General features: G+C 35.5%; 5 protein-coding genes and 1 pseudogene across 5 annotated transcripts; 3 read left to right on the forward strand and 3 right to left on the reverse strand.

The window, feature by feature from the left end:
- Positions 1 to 6,723: 6,723 nt before the first annotated feature.
- LOC18610350 (phosphate transporter PHO1 homolog 3-like) lies at positions 6,724 to 10,944 on the forward strand. Its single transcript, XM_018114665.2, has 13 exons — positions 6,724 to 7,631; positions 7,823 to 8,168; positions 8,261 to 8,309; positions 8,406 to 8,477; positions 8,578 to 8,707; positions 8,802 to 8,922; positions 9,039 to 9,297; positions 9,410 to 9,514; positions 9,616 to 9,660; positions 9,757 to 9,906; positions 9,999 to 10,277; positions 10,362 to 10,498; positions 10,583 to 10,944. Exons 1-13 carry the CDS (start codon positions 6,884 to 6,886, stop codon positions 10,680 to 10,682), a joined length of 2,541 nt encoding a protein of 846 aa, XP_017970154.2. The 5' UTR covers positions 6,724 to 6,883; the 3' UTR covers positions 10,683 to 10,944.
- A 781-nt stretch (positions 10,945 to 11,725) lies between these two features.
- Positions 11,726 to 12,960, reverse strand: LOC18610351 (uncharacterized). Its single transcript, XM_088803274.1, has 2 exons — positions 12,381 to 12,960; positions 11,726 to 11,968 (listed from the first exon to the last, which is right to left on the reverse strand). Exon 1 carries the CDS (start codon positions 12,823 to 12,825, stop codon positions 12,382 to 12,384), a length of 444 nt encoding a protein of 147 aa, XP_088659400.1. The 5' UTR covers positions 12,826 to 12,960; the 3' UTR covers positions 11,726 to 11,968; position 12,381.
- Positions 12,961 to 13,611: 651 nt separating this feature from the next.
- On the reverse strand, positions 13,612 to 19,499 carry LOC18610353 (phosphate transporter PHO1 homolog 10-like; annotated as a pseudogene).
- A 1,015-nt stretch (positions 19,500 to 20,514) lies between these two features.
- Positions 20,515 to 22,133, reverse strand: LOC18610355 (Ribosomal L32p protein family). Its single transcript, XM_018116270.2, has 3 exons — positions 21,819 to 22,133; positions 21,565 to 21,638; positions 20,515 to 20,872 (listed from the first exon to the last, which is right to left on the reverse strand). The coding sequence occupies exons 1-3, from the start codon at positions 22,080 to 22,082 to the stop codon at positions 20,785 to 20,787; spliced, it is 426 nt and encodes a 141-aa protein (XP_017971759.1). The 5' UTR covers positions 22,083 to 22,133; the 3' UTR covers positions 20,515 to 20,784.
- A 468-nt stretch (positions 22,134 to 22,601) lies between these two features.
- LOC18610356 (galactoside 2-alpha-L-fucosyltransferase-like) lies at positions 22,602 to 24,900 on the forward strand. The gene is made up of 2 exons (XM_007045957.3): positions 22,602 to 23,024; positions 23,256 to 24,900. The coding sequence occupies exons 1-2, from the start codon at positions 22,760 to 22,762 to the stop codon at positions 24,704 to 24,706; spliced, it is 1,716 nt and encodes a 571-aa protein (XP_007046019.3). The 5' UTR covers positions 22,602 to 22,759; the 3' UTR covers positions 24,707 to 24,900.
- Positions 24,901 to 25,543: 643 nt separating this feature from the next.
- LOC18610357 (Arabinanase/levansucrase/invertase) lies at positions 25,544 to 27,588 on the forward strand. The gene has a single exon (XM_007045958.3). It carries the CDS (start codon positions 25,716 to 25,718, stop codon positions 27,162 to 27,164), a length of 1,449 nt encoding a protein of 482 aa, XP_007046020.3. The 5' UTR covers positions 25,544 to 25,715; the 3' UTR covers positions 27,165 to 27,588.
- Positions 27,589 to 27,621: the final 33 nt, after the last annotated feature.

Here is a 27,621-nt window from a genome sequence, read left to right on the forward strand (position 1 = left end):
CTAGTTGGAAAATTGCTATACTTGACATTTAGCAGACCTGACATCGCATATGCAGTGCAGGTACTCTCATAGTTCATGGAGAAGCTTGGCATTCATCACCTTGTAGCAGCTCACAGGGTCTTGAAGTAAATCAAAAAGGCACCAGGTCAGGGAATATTAATGAAGTCAAAATGCAATTTAAAAATATCTGGATACTCAGACAGCAATTGGGCAGGATGCTCTGACACCAAAAAGTCAGTTACAGGCTACTACATCTTCATTGGTGATTCCTTAGTGAGTTGAAAATCAAAGAAACAGTCTGTAGTGGCAAGAAGTTCAGAAGAGGCAAAATACAGATCAATGGCTGCTACTTGTTGTGAAATCATATGGCTAAGGTCTTTAATGGCTGATTTTGGGATTAATTATTCTGAAGCTGTGAACCTATGCTCAGACAGTCAATCAACGATACAAATCAGCAAAAATTCTGTACTTCATGAGAGGACAAAACATATAGAAATGGACTGTCATTTCCATCAGAGAAAAGGTATCAGCTGGATTGATTAACCCCTTGCATATTTCAACACAGTCACAGTTGTCAGACATTTTCACCAAAGCACTTCAACCGAGACAATTCTATAATCTGTTGAGCAAGATGAATGTTCATGACATTCATAGTTCATCTTGAGGGGGAGTGTTAGACATTACCCTTATACTGGTGATTCAAATAAGTGTTTGAAGAATGAAGAAATACAAATGAAATGAAGAAAGGTGAGTATATCGACTTGTGAAAAGAAAGAGAGAAGAAGGATCAAAACTCACCGTTTAAATATAGGCAGAAGCTCAATACGCAGCGTTTTATTTTGCTTTTAAATTTCAGTTAGGAAGTAATCATTAGTTAGTTAGTTAGTGTTTAACTTTACTCTTTCTTCACTAATTGTATACTTGTACATATAAATACTACCATGTAATACCCTGATTCTTTGAATGAGAGAATACCAAGGCACATTCTCATCCATGTGCACCGTCTCTTCCCTATCCTCCATTTCTGATGCTTCGACACAAACCATGGATGAAATGGAAAATCAAGCTAGTCGAGTTGAGTTGTGAACTCGGTGGGCTCAACTTAGTGGAAAACTCAACTCGAACTAGACTAAATCGAAGGTATCTATCAATTTTTAGGTATTAGTTTGAAAAATAATCATGGAAATTTGAGCACTGGCTCAACTCAACTCATTATGCAATATATAGAATTATTTTTGTACCCAAATTTGAATGCAAATTAAGTATGAACTAATAACAAAAATATAAGTATTACTAATGACAATAAATTATAATAACAAGATTATGATATTATTACAATGATAATTATAAAACAACCTTATTTTTTTATCTCGACTTTTGTAACGTAAATATCAATGTGAATAGACATATGAAAATTATATTTAATCAATAATTATAAAAAACTTTTATTAAAAAAATCAAAATTTACGTTAAAAAAAACTCTTGACTTAAACTAATAAATATATATATATATATATATATTATCTGATTGAACCATTAACGGCATTAGAATTTGAGATCGATTAGTTAGTCATTTTCAAATCTAATGAATTTGAACTGAATTATTGTAAAATATGAATGACATGGTTGAAAGCTTTGACCTCCATGGTGAGTTTAGGTTAAAAGCATGGACAAATTCCTTTGGTTTCTTCCGCACACGTTTCTCTGCAACTTGGCGGCTAGAGCTTGGAGCCGCCAGACAGTCCTACGTAGCCAGAACTTAGAGAGGGCAGTTTCGATCGGGGTCGAGGGCATTCTATGCAGATTCATTCAAAATGCGACTGCCCCTTCCCCTTTGTGTCTAGGGGCAATGCACAAGGGGGACCCACCCAGACTTTAGGTACAAGCATTATTATTCAACCGGTCAAATTTATTAGAGAAAAGCTTTTACATGTGCTGCCATTTTCCATGGTGTCTCTTGAAGGACACAGCAGTCCATAATGGCAGTCCCAATGTCATGCCAGGTCTCTCTTTTTTATATATAGGGGAAAGAAAATCAATGCCACTTTTCGATTTTCTCTACTAAACTTTATGGGAAATTGTAATACATAATTAATAATTTGGGTAAATTATATTACACCTTTCGAGTGTTAGATTTAAAGATATTTTGATAATTTTATTTATGATATTAAAAACGTAATTCATTCTGTGAATAGAACTTATGCAAAAAAGATTAATTGAAAAAAATAAAAACAGTTATGTTAAAAAAATTGAAATCATAAAAAATATAAATAGAATTTACTTAAAAAAAAAATTTAGAGTCTGTTTGGTTTGACTTTTTTTTAACTTAAAAGCTATTATGAAGTTCTTATGAACAATAATAACTTTTAAAATTAAGTTAAAATTGTTTGATAAATTTTTTTTCATAAATTATAATTTTTGTTAAATTATCATAAAAGGTATTTTTTTGAAAGGGTAATATTGTAATTATTTTTAACAAATGAGGATATTTTTAGAATAAAAATAAAAATTTTCTTGTATTTTTAAAAGAAGAAAATAAAAAGCTCATTCTTGAAACTTTTTTTTAGGCTCTTTTTTTAAAAAAATTGTTCTTAAAAAAAAAGTTACTTTTTTTTAAGAATTTATCAAAAAATCATGTTTTACTTGACTTTTACTTTTAAAAGATAGATAAGCTGAAAAAAAAACTAAACCAAACATGCACTTAAAAGAATTACCAAACATGCACTTAGAAGAATTATATAATTTTTTTTGGCTCAACGAAAGAACTATATAATTAAGCGAAATACTTGGTCAAGGTAAATCAATGTCCGATTTACGCGAGGATGAACCAGAAAAAGTACAAATTTTTATATAAAATTTGTACGGATTAACATTTTCTTCAGTCAAAACTTTATTAGAATATAAGAATGAGTAAACAAGCAAAGGAAAAAAAAAAACTTAATTAGAATTTTGACTTGAGAATCTTTAATTATTGTATTATATAGAAAATTAATTATAATTTTTATGAACAATAATAGCTTTTAAAATTAAGTTAAAATTTTTTGATAATTTTTTTTTATAAATTATAATTTTTGTTAAATTATCATAGAAGGTATTTTTTTGAAAGGGTAATATTGTAATTATCTTTGACAAATGAGGATATTTTTAGAATAAAAATAAAAATTTTCTTGTATTTTTAAAAGAAGAGAAGAAAAAACTCCTCTTTGGAGTTTTTTTTAAGCTTTTTTTTTAAAAAATTTGTTCTTAAAAAAAAGTTATTTTTTTTAAAAGTTTATTAAAAGATCATGTTTGGTCTGACTTTTATTTTTAAGAGATAGGTAAATTGAAAAAAAACTAGACCAAACATGCACTTAGAAGAATTATATAATTCTTTTTGGCTCAACGAAAAAACTATATAATTAAGCAAAATACTTGGTCAAGGTAAATAAATGTCCGATTTATGATGAACCAAAAAAAGTACAAATTTTTATATAAAATTGGTACGGATTGACATTTTCTTCAGTCAAAACTTTATTAGAACATAAGAATGAGTAAACAAGCAAAGGAAAAAAAAAACTTAATTAGAATTTTGACTTGAGAATCTTTAATTATTGTATTATATAGAAAATTAATTATAATTTTTATGAACAATAATAGCTTTTAAAATTAAGTTAAAATTTTTTGATAAATTTTTTTTATAAATTATAATTTTTGTTAAATTATCATAGAAGGTATTTTTTTGAAAGGGTAATATTGTAATTATCTTTGACAAATGAGGATATTTTTAGAATAAAAATAAAAATTTTCTTGTATTTTTAAAAGAAGAGAAGAAAAAACTCCTCTTTGGAGTTTTTTTTAAGCTTTTCTTTAAAAAAATTTGTTCTTAAAAAAAAGTTATTTTTTTTAAAAGTTTATTAAAAGATCATATTTGGTCTGACTTTTATTTTTAAGAGATAGGTAAATTGAAAAAAAACTAGACCAAATATGCACTTAGAAGAATTATATAATTCTTTTTGGCTCAACGAAAAAACTATATAATTAAGCAAAATACTTGGTCAAGGTAAATAAATGTCCGATTTATGATGAACCAAAAAAAGTACAAATTTTTATATAAAATTGGTACGGATTGACATTTTCTTCAGTCAAAACTTTATTAGAACATAAGAATGAGTAAACAAGCAAAGGAAAAAAAAACTTAATTAGAATTTTGACTTGAGAATCTTTAATTATTGTATTATATAGAAAATTAATTATAATTTTTATGAATAATAATAGCTTTTAAAATTAAGTTAAAATTGTTTGATAATTTTTTTTATAAATTATAATTTTTGTTAAATTATCATAGAAGGTATTTTTTTGAAAGGGTAATATTGTAATTATTTTTAACAAATGAGGATATTTTTAGAATAAAAATAAAAATTTTCTTGTATTTTTAAAAGAAAAGAAGAAAAAGCTCCTCTTTGGAGTTTTTTTTTAAAAAAATTTGTTCTAAAAAAAAAGTTATTTTTTTTTTAAAAACTTATCAAAAAATCATGTTTGGCATGATTTTTACTTTTAAGAAATAGGTAAATTGAAAAAAAAATTAGACCAAACATGCACTTAGAAGAATTATATATTTTTTTTTGGCTCAACGAAAAAACTATATAATTAAGCAAAATACTTGGTCAAGGTAAATAAATGTCCGATTTATGATGAACCAAAAAAAGTACAAATTTTTATATAAAATTTGTACGGATTGACATTTCTTCAGTCAAAACTTTATTAGAACATAAGAATGAGTAAACAAGCAAAGGAAAAAAAATACTTAATTAGAATTTTGACTTGAGAATCTTTAATTATTGTATTATATAGAAAATTAAAAAAATGTTTTAATCCCAACAATATTAGAAAGGTCCAAAACTCAATAACAATATTGATTTGGTAAAATGGCGGATGCATGTTTGAGGTACATATACAAGTAATCTATTTCTCTCCTTTCCTTGATTTTGTCCTAAACTTTATATCGATTTATTTAATTATTTCAGAAATTTAATTTTAGTTGATCTCGATAAATCAATTTAGTTAAGACCGAACGACTCATTCACTATAATTTAACGTATTTATGGATAAGTATCATGTGTAAAAGTATATATTTACTTTAAATATCGCAATTCCATGTCATTAGTCTAAAATATGGTATAACAAAAAGGAGTTCTAGTTGTGGAAATTAATATGGTATATCTTATATGTAAATAAAAAAATTTAGTGGTTGAATTGTTCTTATCCTTTCTTTACATCAATGGCCAAATATTAAGTAAAAATAAATAAAATTGTTTTTCTTACAAATTCAGCTTCTCTAAACATCTTTAATGCTTGCATTATTTTTTTTTCCTACTGATTTTGATATGTAGGATTTTTTTTTTCCTTTTTGGGGGGTAATTCTTATCTAACAAAAAGAAATTTGGATAGCTTCAAATAATGGTCTCCTAATGATTAAACCCCACAATTTTCTATATTAAATACTAAATTTATAAGATTGGATCCAATCAAATTGATTTCTTTTTTCTTACGGTATTACTGATGAATTATTGTTTATAGGCAGATCAGTTTATATATTGGACTGTCTCATAATTATATAAGATAAAATTCAATCAAATTGATTTCTTATTTCTTACGGTATTATTGATCAAATTATTTGTTTATTGACACTTTCAGTGATTATTAAATTACTAATGGGGCCGTCTCTGAACTAGGAAATTAACAGTTGTTCATCCACCGCACATAATTAAATTAATTAATTGGCCGTACAGAAATAGACAAGAGTCAAGATCACCGAACAAAGATCTGGTAATTTACATGACTAACATAATATTATATATATATATATATAATTCCAGGGGCTATATGCAAAGAATATTCAAAAGAAAGCTATGAATATAATTTCTACTCTTTGAAAAGAATGGTAACGGGAAATTATTAAAGAAATTGGGAAGGCAGGATGTGAGATAGACAAGTCCTCCACCTGCCGCGTAAACAAAGATTTGATAAAGATTGACGGCAACTGATTGCATTAAATCAAATCCAGGGCTCCAGAAAGGCAACATTGTTTCTCCTCAGTGCACTAAGCTCCACGTGTGTGGTCGCAAACCTGACTATGTCTGATTCGCCAAGCAAAGTCAAAAAGCTAAACCCCTCCCTCTATCGCTGTCCCAGAGTCCACTTTAGGATAAAGCCAGCAAAACAAGGGATTTAGGTCTTATATTTTTATAAGTATCGCAATTTTATAATAATAATATAATTAATTAAATTAAAATACATAAAATTAAAATAATTAATAAAATATCTACTTAAAAAATATTTATTTTTTCTTATTTTATACATCTTATTAATTTTTAATTATTTATATAATTTTTTATTAAAAATATATAAAAATTAAAATAATTAATAAAATAACATATTCTTCTACTTTCAATTTATTATTACTTCCCACTCCCCATAATCTTATTAATTCGTAACTATTTCTCTTATTCTCTTATTCCTAATTAATTAATAATCTCTAATAATTAATTTGTTTATATAAAATTAATTATTTTTTAAAATTTATAATATTCATTTTTAAATTATTTCTTTCTTTTTTAACTTCAATAAAAAATGTTATTTTTTTAATTTCAGTAAAAAATATCTCATTTATATATTTAACTTTAAACTTTTGAGATAATTGAACTGACCCTGCCTCTTTGCTTCTCTTCATTGATTGTTGTTTCTTCCCTTGTACACAGAGTTAAAAATGGACCTAGCACACCAATTTGCTTTCCCTCCGTGTTACTTTTTCTTTGCGATTGAAAGTTCTTTACGTGAATAGTGAATCGGCAGTGAGCATAGAATCAAGGGAAAAAGTCAATGTTTCGCGTGTATATATATATAGATGTGTAAGGAATTGTCGAATTGCATCTTTCCCTCGTTAGAACTGAAGTTGCTTTCGATTGTTCTAAACCCTTTTTCATTGTCTGCTGATACACTGACAAAAGCTGAAAACCAGACTGTTTTGTTTTATGTTCTTCTGACAAAACCTGAACGGGCAACAATGAAGTTCGGGAAGGAATTTGTGTCTCAGATGGTGCCGGAGTGGCAAGAGGCGTATATGAATTATGATTATCTGAAAACCCTTTTGAAAGATATCCATGTTTTCAAGCAAAGAACCAGGCCACCAGCTAGCCCAAGGGGCCTAAAACGGACGCTGACTCTGTACAGGGCTTTCAGCGGCCTAACCCTAAGACACAACTACCCACCCATCAGTCCATCCACACCGGATATTGAGGATCAACCCATCCTGGTGACTTCTGTCAACCGGGATGGTTCCCAGAGTTATGAAACGACTTTTCTTATGCAGGCAGACGATGGGGCAGAATACGAGTTTCTGTTCTTTAGGAGGCTTGATGATGAGTTCAATAAGGTGGATAAGTTTTACAAGTCCAAGGTGGAAGAGGTGACGCAGGAGGCTGAGATCCTGAATAAGCAAATGGATGCTTTGATTGCTTTCAGGATTAAAGTGGAGAATCCACAAGGATGGTCATGGCAGGACAGGTCAGGCGACATGACCCGTCTTGCCTCAGATGTTGCAGCGTCTACGGCTGCATTGGCAGCTTCTATTCCAGCTGGGGCTAGATCCAGCAGTAAGTCAAGCACACAACACATTGTAAATTGTTTGATATATTTTGGACACTTGATAAGGACATGACACTTGTAAAAAATTGTCAGAAACATAACGTACTTGGATCAGACAGCTGGTATCCGTGGTCTAACATCATCTGATTGCATGTACGTAACATAGTAAACGAATGCTTAATTTTTGCTTGATGTACAGGAAGAGTTGATCGCATGGAAATTATTGAAGAGGGGCCAAGCATGCATGAGGAATCAGATGAGGATAAAGAAGAGAAAGAGAGCAAACATGGAAAGGAAAATGTTCAAGTTCAAAAGCCAGTTGTTAATAACTATAAGGGCCGTAAACCAGCTCCATTACAGATACTAGACCGAGTAAAAATAAATAAGACTCTTGAGACCCCTCGATCAACCATCAAAGGCTTTCTGAACGTCCCTCAGAAGACTGAGCTGAAGTTTAACAGGGAAAATCTGAAGAAAGTTGAGAACCAACTAAAGCGAGCTTTTGTTGAATTCTACCAAAAACTTCGCCTTCTCAAGAGTTATAGGTAAATGACTAATGCTTTATAAATTAAACTTAGATCAGTACTTTCTCTGCTTTCAATTCGAATTATAGTTGACTTTGTTGTGTTTGGAACAGCTTCTTAAATACATTGGCTTTCTCCAAAATCATGAAGAAATATGACAAGGTATATCCCTTTTTTTTCATTAATCAACTCCTTCCCTGATTCAGATGCCAAATTGGGATTTCTGTCTTTTTAACATTTTGTCCCTCATGCCTGCAGATCACATCAAGGACCGCTGCAAGATCTTACATGAAAATGGTGGATAATTCTTATCTAGGTAGCTCTGAAGAGGTAAGCTCTCATTAATTTATTTACTAAAAAATTTCAGGTTTTCTATACTAAACTATGTGTAATGCCATGGATTACTGATAATTTGCATGTTCAATCACAGGTTACCAAACTCATGGGGAGAGTTGAAGCTACATTCATCAAGCATTTCGCAAACTCAAACCGCAGCAAAGGAATGAATATCTTGAGACCAAAAGCTAGGAAACAAAGACATAGAATAACATTTTCTACAGGTAGAATACATAAGGAATTAATGAAGCAATTTCGTTTCAAAAGATATAACTCTTTATGACTCATTGTTGGTTTCTTCCTCGAGAACATTCTCAGGTTTCTTTGCCGGTTGTACACTTGCTCTTATATTAGCACTTATTTTGATTATTCGTGCCCGCAATATCATGGGAAAGGAGGGAAGGATCCAGTACATGGAAACCATGTTCCCTCTTTACAGGTAACAACAAATTAAGGTCTTGGCTTGAATGTATTCCCCTTTATCATCTGATTTTCTTCAAAATCCTGTCCCTGTAGACCATTTTTGACAAGGTTTTACAAATTAACATCTTGCAGCTTATTTGGATTCATTGTTCTACACATGGTTATGTATGCTGCCAACATATACTTCTGGAGGCGGTATCGAATCAATTACGCCTTCATATTTGGTTTCAAGCAAGGAACAGAACTAGGCTACAGGGAGGTGCTCCTTGTAAGTTTTGCTCTTGCAGTATTGGCACTAGCCAGTGTGCTCTCAAATCTTGATATGGAGATGGATCCCAAAACAAAGGATTATGAAACATTCACCGAAATTATCCCTTTGATCTTGGTTGGGGTAAGGATTAGATATTGAATTTATTCAAATGAGATATCCAAGCGTTTCTGCCACTCCCTTTCCACCAGTACATAGAGTTAACTGATCTCTTGGTTTCTTCTTTGCTCTGCAGGTTCTGTTTATCATATTGTTCTTGCCATTCAACATCTTGTATCGATCAAGTCGTTTCTTCTTCCTTACATGTTTGTTCCACTGTATCTGTGCCCCTCTGTACAAGGTAAAAGAGGGATAGGTGATGGTTTTGTAGAATAGACAAAAACATACTGATGAGCTTCGACGATCAGGTCTAACTAATCTGTAAATTACTTTCTACTGCAGGTCACCCTCCCAGATTTCTTCCTGGCAGATCAGTTCACTAGCCAGGTTTGTGACGTGAACCTTGCTGTCTGAAAACTGAGTGCCTTTGTATGTTTGAAATCGTCAATTCATATAAATGTTTCAACCTTTGCTTTGTTTCAGGTGCAAGCATTAAGAAGCCTTGAGTTCTACGTTTGCTACTATGGATGGGGAGATTTTAGACGCAGACAGAACAGCTGCAAAAGCAACGATGTATTCAACACTTTTAGCTTCATTATTGCTGTGATCCCATATTGGTCTCGCCTCCTTCAGGTATTTACTTCAACTTGAAAACAATGTACTTCCAGATGACCTTAGTTGGCCATCGAAACTAATTAAGAATGCTTCTGTTAACCCTTTATCAGTGCCTGCGTCGGTTGTTTGAAGAGAAAGACCCCCTGCAAGGATACAATGGGCTGAAATATTTCCTGACAATTGTAGCTGTTTGTCTTCGGACTGCTTACAGTCTTAACAAGGGGTTAGGTTGGAAAGTATTGGCTCTCACTTTCTCAATTGCTGCTGCAATTGTTGGTACTTACTGGGACCTTGTCTATGACTGGGGACTTCTTCAGCGGCATTCTAAGAACAGATGGTTGAGAGACAAACTCCTTATCCCTCAAAAAAGTGTATACTTTGGGGCCATGGTGAGTATAAAGGCAGAGGAACATATTTGCTTACCATTCTATTCTATCATCTGTCTAACAATGTTTTTTGATTCAAAAATGCAGGTCCTCAATGTTCTGCTGAGATTTGCATGGTTGCAAACTGTGTTCAATTTCAAGTTGTTCACTCTGCATAGACAAACCTTGATCACAATAGTTGCCAGTCTTGAGATCATCCGGCGTGGCATGTGGAATTTCTTCAGGTAACTAAGATGTCTTTTTCCATGTGATCTGATAAACTCATTCCTGAGAAGTAATCTAACATTTTTCTATCATCATTGGATCAGGTTAGAAAATGAACATTTGAATAACGTGGGCAAGTACCGTGCATTCAAGTCAGTGCCATTACCTTTCAACTATGATGAAGATGAAGATAAAGATGAATAGGACCTTCAATTTCAACTAAGTACTACATGTAAAGGGCTATAGGCCTATAGCAGAGACCTTCAATTTCAACTAAGTACTACATGTAAAGGGCTATAGGCCTATAGCAGAGATAAATTTGACACTCATACAATAATTTTGGAGCGGCAGTAGAAAAGTTGTTGTAACTATTATCATTTGATTTTTTCTTTATGTAAAAATTGTTGTCCTATATCTTCAAAGTTTAGAGGTCAAAAAATGGTTTCTTGTAAATGCATTTATCAAATGTACTTCCACTAGAAGATTGACTAGTCAATTGAGTGGCTCACTTTCCTCTTAGCTTCCTCAGCTTTATCATCTCATAAAAATGTCAAAAATTTACAAGTTTGAACCAAATGGGCAAGTCAAAAAATAAATAAAACAGGATTGCTTGAATATAAATGACGACTAAGATTATAGTAAATATGTGCCAACATTTTTTTGGAGATTTGATTCAAAGTTAAAAAAATCAAACTTCAATGATTTCTTTTGTAAATATTCAAATAGCAAGGCTACAAAATAGTACAGACCTCCAGCTCTTCTGAATACTTCTTAACTCTCTCAAACTGGCTAATATCCCCATTTCAAAGAATAAAAAAGAAAAATCAAAGTAGAAAATACATATATGATGAGATACCGGTACTGCTAGCTGCACGTATCCACTTATCCTACTGTAGAAAACTACATACACTTACAGGCTTACATCCAAAGATAGCTTGATAGTAAGCAATCTATAAATATACTACTTTCATAAACTATAATGGATGGAAACAGAAAGTCTACCAGTAAGATACAATCACAGGTGGGGTCTCTTCTGTTGACAGAGTGTAGAATGGGAGTAAGAGCAGTGAACTTTAACAACAACAATCAGCCAAATTAATCTTTTCTCCTCATGGAAAAGGATTTCTTCTTTTTTGGGGGGTACAAATCATGCAAAGGAATTTGCCATTCTAAGAATCAACAAATTACAGATTTATGAAATAGGAAGGGTTAGGGAACAATCACATTGCATAACCAATTCAAACAAGTATCAATTAAACATTTATTTTACTCAATCAAATAAGAATGTTATCTTGAAGAGCAATACAATTATAAGCATCTAAGTTCAAATGCCACACTCAAATCTTTTCCTCAACATACCTCACCGTAGGATTTGCATAGCATCCATACTCGAAAACTCTCAAAACACCTCTCCATTCAGTTCTTGAAAGGTTGATCAAGTTCGGGCTCATTAACTCTGTTCAACAAGACCTTGAATGTTGTTGGAACAACTGCAAAAGAAGTAACAACTACTGGAGCATGTAGAAATATTGTTCTTTCAAACAATTCCGGTTACCAATCTTGAACCAACTGGTGACTAACCAGCAACTTTAAAATTCATTTCAAACTTAGAATTCCCAAGTTACTTAATCACATAAATCAACCAGCAAGTCTGAAACAGCATACGAAAGTAATCTAAACAATCAAAGATAACTAAAACACAATAATGTTTGTTCCAGTGAAAAATCATTATCAAGTCAATATTATTCATTTCTCGTGATCTCTTAATAACCTTTCCTCTATTAGTAGTAAATCAGTATCCAAAAAAGTATCCTCCTTTGCCATCCAATTGGCTGAGTTTACCGCTAAAAACAACAATTATCTCTAAAAACCCAAAAAGATAATTTCAAAACCAGCAAGCACCTCAAATTTTCTGCAAATCCTCTTTGGATTCCAAATTTTGCTCAGAATCTTTAGCAGCCTTTTCTTTTTCTAACTCCCTAATGGCTTCTTCCTGGGCGGCCTTCTCGGCTTTCAGTATCGGCTCATAGTAATCGGCGTGAGCCTCCATGCACTTCTTCAAAGCCGAAGTGGCTTCCATGCATTTCATGGCAACGTCTTCGCCATTCTTCTCGGCTTCGTCCACGCACGTTTCCCAAGCTACAAAGCTTTCTTTGCAGCCACCCGCTTTCATGAACAAGCAAAACCCACACTCTCCTTCTTCCTCTTCCCCTCCCTCTCCTGAATTCGACGATTCACCGTTGGGTTGATCTGGGTCTGGGTCTGCCGGGTTATTGTTCTCGGTGGAGGAATCTGACGGGATTGTTGGGCTTTCGGAATCCGTGGATTCAGGGTTTGGTGATGACATGGTACGTCTGATGAGTGTGAATACGATGAAAATCGGTGAGTTAGAGGGCGAGTTAGAGTAGCGCGAAGAATCGCTAGGGCTTGTTGCTGAAGTGAAGTCATCGCACGCCAGCTTAAAACCTCCTAAAACCCTTTGAGAAAGTTTGTTTCTTTTCGCCTTTATTCTTAATTAATTAATAAAACAGACTATTCTATTTGTATTTGGGCCGACTGACCCAAACAATTTCAGTTGGGCCTTAACTTAGTTTTTTAGTATTATTTTACAAACATAATTTAAGTAACTAAAATTCGATATGAATTTATTAATTTTTCTTGACGAATTACTCTTTTGTTAAAATATATAATATAAAAATCAAATATTTATTCAATAATATATATGTATATTTTTAAATTAAAAAATTAAATTTGAATACAAAAAAAAAAAATACTTGATTGGTTGAGAAAAATTCATTTAAAATTTCAATTTCTATCACTGTTGGACACTAAAGTTTTAACTTATAAGTGTAACCAATTTGATGTAAGCTGATGCAGTGCTTTGGTGGGTAAAAACCATTAGTAACAAATTAAATCAGAAGCTTTTTTTTTTTTTTCCAAGTCAGCCAATGGCTATGATCAGAATTGACTACATTTTTCTGATACTGTGTTCTGCAATATGTCCCTAAAGTCCAGATGCCAGAGACTTTTCTGAATGCTTTCTTAATGCTGCAGGATTGCCTTCCAAGAAGTGGATTTGGATTTGCCTTACCTGGTTCTGAATGTGCTCTGGATGGAGATATCTTGCTGGTGGTTAATCACCCTTGGTTGAGTCCTCATCAATGTAATTGCAAGGAAGAGGAACTGATTTCAATGCCCATAACTTGCCAACATTGTTCAAGTGTTCATTCTCTATCCTGGTTAAACAATGATCCATTTCTCAGCACATACTGCATGTTGACAAAAATCAAGTTTGGCCTCTTTAAAGGGTCAGCAATATTGCCTCATTTGAGAAGGTTTCTCTGACATTGGATCAGAACTAAGAAGTAGAAGGATCTTGTAGCATTCTGTTCGTTTTCTCTATGAGATGGTGGCAGTGATTTTCATATTATGATAAGGGATGAAGGGATTGGACATGCTAGTGACTGCTATATTTTGCAGAATCAAAATGAACATGAATGTCTTGCCTAGTTTCAGGAGTGGTTCAGTGCCTGAAGAAGTTCCAAAGACCACGACGAATAATTTCTAGGCAGGAAATGACAGTTGTTATGGCCACTTTATGAACTGCAAGCAGTTAAATTCCAACACCAACTGCACCCAAGCAACTCTCAAAACCATATCCAGGGCCTGTGTGATGCACAAAACATACAGTTAGTAACGTTAACTCTGGAAGAAGATTGGAACACCAAAGTTCCTGTCACTTGACATCACCATAGCTGCAAAGTAGACGCTTTTGTGTGGAACCAGAAGTTTATCTCTCAAATAAGCATTCTTTGAATGCCTTCGCAAAAGCCCCCAGTCCATGACAAGTTCCAAATATGTACTCAATATTGTCGTAACAGCTGAGCTGACCGTTCCCTTCTTTAGTTCGAAAGCAGCTCTAATGAGAATTGCAACGATTGTCAAGAAGTAATTTAAACCACCGTATCCATGCACTGCAGCTTTCTCCTCAAATAAACGATGAAGGCACTGCAGAAAATCACATGCACTTCTGGCATCAATACAAATAAGAGTTTCTTCCATGGTTTTGCTAAAAGGGTTATTTTGCTTTGTTTAGAATATAATGAACATAAAATGTAGATTTTAAGTTAAAGTTTGATGCATCGCCTCCTAGGCAGAAATGGGCTGAGAACCAGACTATGTTGCTTTTGATCAATCTTAGGATGAATGGATTGGCACAAGGTAGCTGCATTTGAGGCTTACCTTGTCACGTTATTCCATATGCATATGTTATACATAGTTATGTCAAAATCTAAACACTCAGACATGCATATATATATAAAAATTGAACAATTATTAGGAGCTGCAATGTCTAGCCTGCTAATGTTGATGCAACTCTAACACGTAGGACAACACTTTTGGGTAGAACATAATAGTCAGATGCTGTGGGGCACAATGTGTTCCAAGGATGGAAATACTAGGTCAATACAGAAGTGATAGCATTTGCTCTGACTAGCATTAAGAAAAAATAATCACACCAAACATTTGGTTGCTGCATGACTGAGAAATTTATTATGGCGCTGCACATTGCACAGGCACGTTAGCATAATGTAATTTGATGCATCCAAAATGAAGGTACCATGTGGACAAGGTGAACTGCTTGCATATGGTAGGGGACAGATAAAATTCAAAGTATCGATTGTCATAGAGTTCCCTATAACCTCCTATACAATGCTTTGTTACATGATTCTCTTCTCCATAATAAGAATGATCATTCAGGTACACTGTTTCCTGCATCAAAAGTTGCAAGCATGCAACACCAGAAAAATGAAATGAAATGATACCTGTAGCAAACAGGTCCAGTATGGTATTAGAGCAACAGCAAAATAAAGAACATTGTAAACACCATGACCATGGCATTTGTCTTGCCGTTGGGAGACTTCTCCCAAGCTGTAGTAGCAAATATAAAGGTCAAGACTCCTTATAGCTTGGACCTGAGATCAAATGGTGGGAGACATCAGAAACAGATGCAAGTCTTTCTCTCTTTTTCTTTTTGGCCAAGGAAAAAGGCCCAAGTTAGTTTATCTTTGTCCTTTATACTTTGACCAAATACATAAATACTTTGTGAAACCTGGCTGGTAAGCTGATCTGCCAAGAAAAAATCTGAAAGTGTAACCTGCAAATAGACAACAATAATGATATCATGACTATCTTAGTTGTCTCGCACACACATTGTTATTCTGATTTTCTCCATTGCATTACCTTGTAAAGAGGAGCACGAAGGCAGCGAAATAAGGATTGAATGAAGAAGAAACGAGTTGAGCGGTATATGATGTCAAAAGGACAAAACAGTATGACCAGAACAATCTGCAACATACAAGAGAAATCATAAGATGTAAATTCCGCTAAGTGTTATACATAATTAATAGAAGGAAAAAGGGAATACTTATACTTCATCAGAAAACTGAGTCAATTCTTATTTAGCAGCAATATCAGAATAAAAAACTAAAGCTACTTCTGAATTCTTACTGCAATTAAGCCCAAAGGGAAAAGCTGAGTTAATTTCTTGTGATGCTGAGTTTTTTAGCCCAGATCCAAGTGCGAGTTTCCCAGGAAACCAGCTAATGCAAGGACTGCAAGACTTGAACTCAGGAGGAAGACTTCTCTATAGCTCAACTCAGTTCCCTGCTTGAAACCAAAGGTAAATGGATAGTTGATTCGATAACGCCTCCAAAAGAATATGTCTGCAGAATACATGAGCATATGCAGGACAACATATGCAAAATAACTGCAAAGAAATTAAAATAGTTCTTAGTGAGTATATGGTCTGGAAGTAAAATTGTCGAAGAGATCAAATTAATTCTAAATGTAATGTAACAGAAATATCAGAAAACTCCTTCATTGCCTGTAAAGTGGGAAAACGTTAACCATGTATGAGGCACCCTCCTTATGCGTTAGTTTTCTGGTCTCCATCCTTAAAACAACAGCAATGAGCAATGCAATTGAAAAACCAGAAAAGAAGCCTGAAGACAACAACACAACAGAAGTTAATAGATGGAGGTTCTGAACTAGGCTTTGCATGCTAATTACCTTGCTAAAGAATTTCTTGGTATGGCAAATTGAGCAGTGAGTTAAGTTAGTACGTACCAGAACCGAATGTGACACTGTGCTTCTCTTTTTTGCTTTTTGGTCTCAATGATTTCATGCCTTCTTGTATATTCGCATTTGAAAAATGCTTGACGAAGATAGCTTCAACCCTCTCCAAGAGATTATTCACCTAGAATAGAACAGAGCTAGTCAGTTAAAAGGAAAATTTGCTCTAGGTAGAGAGGTGACATATAAAAGAGCCAAATTTACTAGCTTGTTTTCAATTCTCAATTCATAGATGGACCCTTTTATGCAAATAAGCTCCTAGTTATCTTTGCATTAGACTGGGGGGTATATTCATGATTTTTCTTAGAGAAGAATGAAGTCTGTGAAATTTGGGGCACAGACATAAATTGTAATAATAAGATAAAAGTGTCAGTAACTGAGACAAAACCTCATCACAACTGCCAATATAAGAGTTTTTCACTCGTTTCATGTATGGTCTTGCTGCCCTTCTTGATGCAATCTTCATCCATGCGGAGTAAACAAGTAACAGATCATTGAGAGGGGTTTAGATCAAATCAAAGTGCCATTTTTTCTGCTTCTAATTAGTATAAATGCAACCTGGATATTTGTACAAGCATTTGATTCCTGACCTTTTCATATGTTTTCATGATCTTGGATAATGCTGTAAGATTCATGAAACTGGTTCAACCATATGCAAGACACATGTCAATGACTTTAAAAGCAAAAAATATTTTACTATATAGTAAATCAACAGATTGTTTAACTGTTTATCACCTGTAGTGCTTTAGAAGCTGAAGCTTCTGGTAGAATTCAATAAACACCTTTCTCAGCCTTTTTTCAACTTTCCTCAGTTCATCCTTTTCGAAACATAACTCATCATCTTTGGAATCTTTGAAAAGACCTTTTATGGTTGACAGAGGAGATTCAAGGGTATTGTTAATCTTCACACGCTCAAGAATTTCCAGGGGATCTTGTTGGCTGGCAGAGCTGTTGCCTACCACCTGGTAACCATTACTCTTTTGAATATTTCGAAATGGATTGAATTCTGGGCCACTAGTGGATTCTTCATCTTGATTAATCTCTTGAAGAATCACATCTATATTTTCACCTCCTACACATTCAGAATAAAGACTGTAAGTTCAAGGACACAATAGTTTCCTTGAGTAACAGAAGATCGTCATTATCATGAATCAGAACTACATCACCACTACGAAAGTTGGAAGATTCTTCTAGTGCACTTCTGCCCCTCATCTCCACTTCATAACTTGAATCTTCAAACCCCATTCCTGCACATTTGGCATACAGGAAAGGTATATAAGGACTGGTAGCCTCAATATACTTGAATAAAAAAGCTACCAGAGCTGCTTCACCACGTCTAAACACTGAAATATAAGTTTTAGCTGTGGTTTTTCTTCCAGTTACTATAGCAACCACTGTTGCAAAAGATGTTTTTACACTGTCATATAATTTACTATATGAATCTCTGACCAAAATGAATTAAAATGTGAAGCTTCTGTATCAGCTGCACTTTAATTATTTTTTAGAAGTATATATGATTGATTATTGTTTGTACATATTCTGTTATTTTCTTTCATTACCATTAAATTTGGATAGAAGTTGTTTAAATTTTGCAAAAACCCTACATGATATTAGTTCTGCAATGACCCTGAGTAGTCTCTTTCAAGGGCATCCTAGTCGAAATATCAGCAGGCTGATGTTCTCTTAAACTATCACCGTTACCACCACAGCTTTGTACCCTCATCCGCAAAGCAATCAAAGCGTCCATTCGTTTATTCAGTAAAGCTGCTTTATCCATCACTGCCTCTATCTTTTGCTTATAAAAGGTATTGACCTTGTTGAACTCTTCATCAAGCGTTCTAAAGAATTCTACCTCAATCTCTCCTCCTTCCCCAGACTGCCCGAGGAACTCTGTCCTGTAAAACTGTCCAGAATCATCTTTCTGCAATCTGTCAACACCTGTCACTTGATCCTCTACATCTCCCTTGTTCATTAGGTTGCTTGGGTGTAGATGTAGACCACTGAGAGTTCGGCGCAGAGATAATTTCTTCTGTAAGGATTTCAGAGGTGTTGCCGGTTGCTTACTTAGCTTGTGGTGCAAAAGCTCTCCTAAAATACTTTTTAGAACATTATAATCCACATACGCTTCTGTCCACTCAGGCACCATTTGCTTCCTAATTCTTTTCTAGATTTCATTGTCTTCTAAGTCTTTGCTTATATCTCACCAAAGCAGTCAGGGGATTTCTGCTTTAACCTGAACTACTAGAATTATAACTTCTCAGAGGATGAACTTGTTATAAAGACACATGCAATCATGTTCTAACAAGTAACCAGAACTACAAGAAAATCAATCAAAGAACTGAAAACGAGTGCATGTTAAAGAAACAAACTAAGAGCTGTTGGAGAAAAGACATACTGAGATACCTCGTTTTAGTTGTTTAACATAAGCAAACAAGAAAAAGAAAAAGAACCAGAGTCATTGAAAATGACTCATGAAAGGAAACTTCAATTTTAAGTTCTCTGTCTTCTCTAAAGCACTGAAAATGAGGGACGTCGAGTTGTCATCTCATGCGAATGTCAAGTAATGGCTGTTAATTTACAGTCCTTCAGTCTGGCTGTAGTTAGTTATGACAAGTGACAAGAAATCAGGTGGTGGTGACCACATTCCATGGAGGCGGTCTTAACCAGTAAAGAAATATTTTATTTCTTGCATGGTTTTTCGTCTTTTGTCTCCTTTCACTTGACTGGATAACAAGATATGTGTGAGGTACGCTTTTTGACCACCAGAACACCTCTCTCCACTGCATGCGGCGGTGGGGACAATAGGGGGCAACACGCGGCTTCACCCTCGGGAAACAGATGTGATGATGTGCTAATTTCCGCAGCATCTGATAGCAGTAAATCCGGCATACATTGGACTATTTGTGTTGTTTGGATAAATCCCAGTTTCCCATCTGTTGATTGGCAAGATCTTGTCAGGTTGTTTTTGCTGAAATCATACTTATGAGTTGCTTTTTCCTTTAGCTAACCTTCGTTTTAGCTAAGCTATTGAAAGGATATTGAACTCTCTGGTATCAGCATACCATCAGGTGCGAAAGAACCTGCCTGGAAAGGCTGCAAATGTTACTATTGGACAGCTTGGAGAATCCTGAAGATTTATGGATCAATAATCGCATACAACAACTTGTAAACACCCTTTGTTCTCAAAATTAAGATCTTATAAATTGAAATGTGGAAAATCCCAACAAGCCAAGATTCCATTTCGGAATCAAGCTAATCAGAGGCATGATTTTCCTTTTCTGCCGCTTGAATTGATATTCCAGAATCGTTTGTCTAGTGTCTTGTTTAGCAGTAGGATTCCTGAAAGTTGTAGGACACTTGGCAAAGAGTGTTCAACCTGCTCTGGCAAGGACCCTGCTTGGCCATCGTTAATCTTACATTTATGACATTACTTACCCTCATGGTAGACTATTCCTAAAGTCCATAAATTGAGGAAAGATGAAGAAGCCAAAAAGAGAGTGATGCCGAATGATCGAGAAAGTAGATTTCTAAGTTATACCACTACGTCATGAAGCAGTAAACGTGTTCGAGATCAACATTACTTTCCAATATTGGAAAGGAGTGCAAATATTAGAGATTGTTTTCAGTTAAATGCAAAGCAGTGGCCTATCCCACGACGGAAATGAACTTGTATAAAGAATCTAAATCCATAATCCGATTAATTACACATCCATTATAACTGTTTATTATACCTTCATTATTACATTCTAGCACAGAAATTAATTCCAGCCAAGATATCGTGTTACTTTACAAAGAAATCCCCTGTTAATTTTAAATGATAACAAACAAGTTCCAATCAAAGAACACATCTGGTAGGGGTTAAGGGAAATGGAAAGCCTTGGACGGAGATGAGGAAGGCATCAAATTGAACGCTACGCATCCTGTTATATAATTCCACCCAATGCGTGATACTTGTTAACATAGTCACATAATTAGATTGAATCTGCCAAGAGCCCCAAATGCAACAGTTAACATAATCACACAGCCAAACATATTGATTGACTAGGATCAAGCTTAGTCCAATCTAGATTTCTACAAGAAAACTTGGATACATGACATCCATAAAACGTTTTACTCATAAAAATGGAAAAACTACTTGTTTATCTCTATTTTCCCACCAACAGACACAACATGCTTAACCAGATGAGTCCCCTTGTTCACCCTCCTTTCCTCGATCTCCACTGCAACAGAAGAAGTGTGGCAACTTAACTCGACCACAGATCCTGCAACAAAGCAATAGGTTATAATTATACATATGTTGATTCCCAAGGAAATATTACCAACAAGAGTTGAGCAAGCATATCTAATTTACCGATGACAATTTGTTTGTTTTGTTTGAAAGTCATGAACGGCACAGATTCTATTGTGTAAGAAAAACCCTATCGGTATATTCCATCCAATTCCATCTCTTTGTTAAGGACTTCCAAGAGATGACACGTTTCCACCTTGCATTATCAATTTCTTATCATGCATTCTAGATATGTAGATATATGTAAGCATATGTTCATGCATACAGGTGGGAGAGAATAAAGCAAAACATTGGGGGTGCCAAAGCTCTAATAACCAGCCTTCGAGATTCCTATCAAGGACAGCTAAATTTCTTTCCCTCCTCTAAGCTGCTAGCCTTCTACAACCCATTCAACAGGTTCAAAGAGCAAGTCATACAAGGTTTATCACACCAAGAATTCTAAAGCATAGAACAAATGTAGCAAGAATGTCCCTGACTAAGCAAAGACTGAACATTTTAGAAAAATGATGAACATCTAATTGCAATCACAAAGCCAATAAATACCCTTCTCATCAGTTTGGAAAAAGGGAAAAAGAAAAGCTAAACTAAACGAAACTTTGTTCATTACTAATTCAAGTAATTACCAAGACCAACATGAAACAAAAATTGATAAAGTCAAACCCTTACTTGCATCTAATAATCACAGGAACAGGTTTCAAAGCTCTGGGTCCATTTCTTATGCCTCTCTTATGGCGACTCACCTGCAACATGCACAAAACTTAAAATCTAAGCTTCATTGCTTGAAGAAACTTAAAATCGTAAGCCATAAACAACAAAAAAAATTTTGTTTATCTAAAGGACTAGAAATGCTCAAACTAACCAATCAACAAAATAACTGAATTAATATATAAAACTACTATCTTTAAACAAAAAAGAATTACTTTCTTCTTGGGGACAGCCATGAGCTCTATGGATCCTCCAAAAACGAAACTTGGAAACCCGAATCCGAACCCGATGTCTTTATTGGTATTGCTGTCTGGGATTTGATCAGACTCGGGCAAAACCAACGGCTGCAATGCGGTGGGCAGGCTCATGGGAGCGTCCAACGGTGGAGGGAGAGCTGAAGCATGTACCCACCTCCTCAGCCCCAAAACGGAACCGGAGTCTACGCCGGTGCGCTTCAGTAACGTTAGTCTCAACGCCATTCTTGGAAGTCGTCAGTGGCGGTGAGCCAGCCGTTTAGGTATCGTTTGGCTAATAGAGTGTTGGAAGAAGAAGCAGTTGTCACCAAAAACGACGCCGTAATTGATTAGCGAAATTTCTATTTGGGTTGGGCTGAATTGGGCTCAGATTTTACATACTTTGGGCTTGAATGTAGTGTTTCTATATTTCCTAAGTCCACATTTGATTTTTTTAATAAAAAAATTAAAGAAAAATATTCGAATTTTATTTTTTAAATAAAAAATACTTAATAATTATTGAATCAAATGTTCGAATTCGATCCATATTCAATTTAAAAAATATATATTAAGTGTTTACTATTTTTTAATAAAATTATAATATATTTATCATTAAATCAAATATTTTAGAGAATTAATTTTTTATATTTATTTACGTGTTTAGTTTCATAATAATGCATGCAATTGCAACAGCTAAGCTTCCTCCATCAGCTGCGCCGATCAGCTCCTCCATGAATTGCGGTAGTAAAATGGCGGAACCGTAAATATACAACCCCATCTAACCCACACGTCGAGCTTTGACCATGGTGCACCCTACCTAAGCATTTAAAATTTCTTCACTCCAACCACTCTTTTGTGCACTCCCCTCCACCTTTTACACAAAATCCAATACCAAATGCAGCTTTAGAATTTTGGGTTCTTGGATGGATCTGAATTTGTTGAGGAGACGATCGTTGTTTTGTTCAAAGTCGTCGTCGTCGTCATCATCATCATCATTGCGATCGTCTTCCAGGAGTTTGGGATTCGACGCCATGCGGTTGTCCACCAAGAGCCTGGCTAGTTTCCTCATGGCTTTACCCGTTGTCGTCATGCTTACCATCATCCTCCGGCACCACCCGTCGGATCGCTTCACGGGATTCGCTGACGCTCGACCCTTCTACGCCAATGTTACTACGCCGCTACTACCAGGTACACAGCCAAAAATAAGTACTACATTAGTTTTAACAGGAAAAACTATGTAAATTGATTGAAAATTGAGATCATATTAAATCCAGTGCAATATATGGATATATTTCTTAGTACCCAAAGCAGAAATTCGATTCAATTGTTGTGACTAGTGAGTGATCTTGCAGCAGTGTATGGAATTATTAGTTATTTTTCTCAGTTCCTCATTCCTTCCTCTGCAATTCTTTGGTTCAGGAGATGATGTCTCCAAACCTACTGACATGGCTAGAGACAAACTACTTGGTGGACTCCTTGCTGCTGGGTTTGATGAACATTCTTGTTTAAGTAGGTACGAGTCGAATTTATATCGCAAAACTTCACCCTATAAGCCTTCTCCATACCTTCTTTCTAAACTTAGAAATTATGAAGATCTGCATAAACGCTGTGGGCCGAACACTCAATCCTACAATAAAACAGTGGAACAGCTCAAGTCTGGTCGTAGTGTTGGTTCTACAGATTGTAAATATGTTGTCTGGGTATGTTATAGTGGCTTGGGGAACAGGATTTTGACTCTGGCTTCGGTATTTCTCTATGCTCTTTTAACAGAGAGAGTCCTGCTTGTTGACCGAGGAAAGGACATGGCTGATTTGTTCTGCGAGCCATTTCCTGAGAAATCATGGTTTCTTCCCCTGAATTTCCCTATCACCAATAAGTTTAAAAGCTTTGATCAGAAGTCTCCTGAATCCTATGGTAATATGCTCAAGAATAACATCTTAAAACCTTCAACAGAATCACTTCCATCATATATTTATCTTCATCTGGCTCATGATTATGATGATCATGACAAGCTCTTTTTCTGTGATGATGATCAAGCTCTTCTCAAGAAGGTCCCTTGGTTGATTGTGAAAACAGACAACTATTTTATCCCCTCTCTCTTCTTGATGCCATCGCTTGAGCATGAACTAAGCATGCTATTTCCCCACAAGGAAACCATATTCCACCACTTGGGTCGGTATCTTTTTCACCCCTCAAATCATGTGTGGGGATTAATTACAAGGTACTATAATGCATATTTGGCCAAGGCAGATGAGAGGATTGGCATTCAAGTGAGAATTTTTGATGGACCTGGTCCATACCAATATGTGAAAAATCAAATTTCAGCCTGCACTCTAGGAGAGAAACTGTTGCCTGAAGTAGATATTAGAGGATCAATTGGCACTCCATCAGAAAACCCAAAGGTGAAAGCTGTTTTGGTGACTTCTTTGGTTGCTGGGTACTTCGAGAACCTGAGAAACATGTATTGGGAACACCCTACTGTGACTGGTGATATAATTGGGGTTCACCAGCCAAGTCATGAAGCGCAGCAGCAGACTGAAAAGCCATTGCACAACATGAAGGCATGGGCAGAAATGTATCTGCTCAGTTTGACTGATGTGTTAGTCACAAGTGCCTGGTCTACATTTGGCTATGTAGCTCAGGGTCTTGGCGGTTTGAAGCCATGGATCCTTTACAAGTCTGAAAATCAGACAACCCCTAATCCACCTTGTCAGCATGCAATGTCAATGGAGCCTTGTTTCCATGCTCCTCCCTTTTATGACTGCAAAGCTAAGAAAGGAATTGATGCAGGTAAAGTTGTTCCATATGTGAGACATTGTGAAGACGTTAGCTGGGGCCTTAAGGTAGTAGATAGCCATGATGAGTTATAGCTGCTACAAAGATTTGAATTTCACCAATTTTGTCTAAAAATTTTGGTAGAAGTACAATTTTTTTGGTTTTGATGGTGTGCTAAACTGCAATGTATCTCATAGAACTGTGAAGTTACCCCTAATCTGTAGAATTTTATGTAAGTAGGCTTGTTTTTCTGTTGAAGGTCTTAGATTGAGGTGCATCAGTGCATGTCCGAGGGTGCTTCTTTTATTCTTCAGAACTCCTTTTCCCCCTTTAGCCATCTTCATTTTGAGAGTTGAGACATTACTTTTATGTTAATTAGGCATGCATATAACATTAATTGCCTGTTGGAACTTATTCAACCTTTTTATTTTGGTTTGCTTTGATGAAAGTTTTCATAACATGGTATGCAGTCGGTCTTTATTTCCACCATTGAGCATCTTCACTTCTGTAGTTGGAAAAGAACCCATAGCTATGCTTATCCTGGCCGAAAGATTCAAAAAAAGAAAAGGTAAAAAGAAGATTTGGCTCATAACCCCAAGCACATGTTTCTTGAAGAGGAGGGAAATAATCTCCTCCATATAAGACCGACGGATCAACTAAAGGAGAAAGATTTAACTGAAAAGATCATTCTTCACTGCAAGCTTTCACTGTTTATGTTTGGAAAGAGACACCGGCAAAGGAAAGGCAATCCAAGCTTTCACTGTTCATTTCACTTGAGCGACCCAAAATTTCAATTTGTTCAGTAGCTTTAATGGCATGCTATGAAGAAAAACTTATTTTCTATTTAGCTTTTAATTTTAGCTAAGGAGGAGAGAAAAGCAAGATAGCCAGACCGACATGTTACTTTTTCTTTAAATGTTGGGGACCCTGTTTTCTACTTTATTTTTTCTCTTTAGGTAAATATTTCCCTAATAAGAGCAACACAGAGAGTTCCCAGGCCCTCTCATTCTGTCTCTATCAGGTTTCATTCAACGTGTCGCAGTGTGATTGGCTAGTAGCCAGACAAGGCACACCTAACCTAATCCGTTCAACAATTCTCCACCCATGGAAGCTGTACCAGCTGCACCAATGAAAGCTGTTAACTTCCCTGCAACTTCCGCCGTCCCAAGAGCAACTGCTTCTGCCACCTTGGCCTCAGCATGGCCACAGAACAAACTCAACATGCTCACTCTTTATGCCCCAAATCCTACTACCAGATTCAGTTCACTCTCCCTCACTCGCTGTTCCACTAAACCAAACACCGACACAAACAACGAAACTGACCAAAATTCGACCTTCGAAGCGAATCCAAATCCAGACAACGAAAACCCAACAAGACACGTTTCGAATGAAGCAGTTCCCTCTTCATCAACACCCTCTTCTTCTCTTTCTAGAGGTTTGGTGCTTGATTTGGGTACTGTGGATTCTTGGGACTGCAGAGAAATTGGCTCACCGGTGGTTAAAAGATTCCTCAGTGATGAGGAAGAGAGATGGTACATGTGGTACCATGGAGTTTCTAATGGGAAACCAGGTTCAGATTCCATAGGATTAGCAGTTTCAAGCAATGGGGTACACTGGGAGAGAGGTAAAGGTGCAGTTAAATCAAGTGCAGATGTTGGTTTGGTGATGAATTGCGGTAATGATTGGTGGGCTTTTGACACTAAAAGCATTATGCCTGGTGAGGTAGTAATCATGTCTAGTGCTAAAGTGAGAGCTTCAAGTGCTGTTTACTGGCTTTACTACACCGGCTACAGCAGTGAGCAGGTGGATATTTTAGGCAATTCTTCAGGATTTAATGTACAAAACCCGGAAAGATTTTGTGTTGATGTTAGTCGAAGTAGCGGAATTGGAAAGATCTTTAGGTCTTTACCAGGTTTGGCAATCAGTCAAGATGGGAGGCATTGGGCTAGAATTGAAGGGGAGCATCATAGTGGAGCACTGTTTGATGTTGGGTCTGAAGGAGATTGGGATTCATTGTTTATAGCAGCACCACAAGTTGTTTTCCATGGATATGGCGATCTCAGAATGTACTATCATTCATTTGATGTGAAAAATGGGGAATATTGCATTGGCATTGCAAGGTCAAGAGATGGGATGAAATGGATAAAGCTGGGGAAGATAATGGGAGGAGGAAAACGCAGTTGCTTTGATGAACTCGGAGCAACGAATCCCTGTGTAGTCAAGAACAAGAAAGATGGAGAGTACATAATGGCATATGAAGGAGTCGATGCAGATGGCCTTCGAAACATTGGATTGGCAGTGTCACCTGATGGATTGAAAGATTGGACAAGGCTTCGAGATGAGGCAGTGCTAAAGCCAGGAACTGATGATGGATGGGACAACGAGGGGATTGGATCACCTTGTCTAGTGGGAATGGATGGGGATGTTGATGAATGGAGACTGTACTACAGAGGGATTGGCAATGGAGGGAGAAGTGGGATTGGAATGGCGGTTTCTGATGGAAGTGAGATTACAAGGTTTAGAAGATGGACAGGATTTCAAGTTCCAAGTTGAATTTCTTTATGATTGTTGCTGCATGTCAATCTATTTCCTAATTTGATTGCTGATATTACAACAAGGATTTTACCTTTCAGTGAATCCTTCCTTCACTATATAATTATAGCCAACATGGAATAGTTCTGCCAATTTCTAAACCCAATCTTTGCTTTCCCTTATCTCTTGGGCCCAACTTTGCATCCCTTCATGTGATGAGTTGTTCATTTCTACTAATCAGGTCCAATCCAACCAAGCCCAAGAAGGAGGCAGGGAGGGCGATTAGCACGTGCTAGGCCAAATTGGGCAAATTGACACGTGCCGTCTTGTTGGGAAGTTTATTCCATTTCCTTTTTCTTTTTGGGAAAATTATCTTGTATGACTCCACAAACTAAGATAAAAGGATTGACTTAGTGTATCATTAAAGTATATTTATGAAGCACTATTTGGTTATTAGTTGGTGCATAATCTCCAACTC

Source organism: Theobroma cacao, chromosome 2 (genome assembly GCF_053813885.1).
Source record: "Theobroma cacao isolate CCN51 chromosome 2, ASM5381388v1, whole genome shotgun sequence".
Classification (NCBI taxonomy): domain Eukaryota; kingdom Viridiplantae; phylum Streptophyta; class Magnoliopsida; order Malvales; family Malvaceae; genus Theobroma; species Theobroma cacao.

Excerpts from the sequence above, each read along its gene's own strand:
- LOC18610356 (XM_007045957.3), top strand. The coding sequence starts at position 22,760 with ATGGATCTGAATTTGTTGAGGAGACGATCGTTGTTTTGTTCAAAGTCG. Across the intron at positions 23,025-23,255 it reads TACTACGCCGCTACTACCAG|GAGATGATGTCTCCAAACCT; the intron begins GTACACAGCCAA and ends TCTTTGGTTCAG.
- LOC18610355 (XM_018116270.2), bottom strand. The coding sequence starts at position 22,082 with ATGGCGTTGAGACTAACGTTACTGAAGCGCACCGGCGTAGACTCCGGT. Across the intron at positions 21,639-21,818 it reads TGGCTGTCCCCAAGAAGAAA|GTGAGTCGCCATAAGAGAGG; the intron begins GTAATTCTTTTT and ends TGCATGTTGCAG. Across the intron at positions 20,873-21,564 it reads CCTGTGATTATTAGATGCAA|GATCTGTGGTCGAGTTAAGT; the intron begins GTAAGGGTTTGA and ends GCTTTGTTGCAG.
- LOC18610351 (XM_088803274.1), bottom strand. The coding sequence starts at position 12,825 with ATGTCATCACCAAACCCTGAATCCACGGATTCCGAAAGCCCAACAATC.
- LOC18610350 (XM_018114665.2), top strand. The coding sequence starts at position 6,884 with ATGTGTAAGGAATTGTCGAATTGCATCTTTCCCTCGTTAGAACTGAAG. Across the intron at positions 8,478-8,577 it reads ATCTAGGTAGCTCTGAAGAG|GTTACCAAACTCATGGGGAG; the intron begins GTAAGCTCTCAT and ends GTTCAATCACAG. Across the intron at positions 9,515-9,615 it reads TCTGTGCCCCTCTGTACAAG|GTCACCCTCCCAGATTTCTT; the intron begins GTAAAAGAGGGA and ends TTTCTACTGCAG.
- LOC18610357 (XM_007045958.3), top strand. The coding sequence starts at position 25,716 with ATGGAAGCTGTACCAGCTGCACCAATGAAAGCTGTTAACTTCCCTGCA.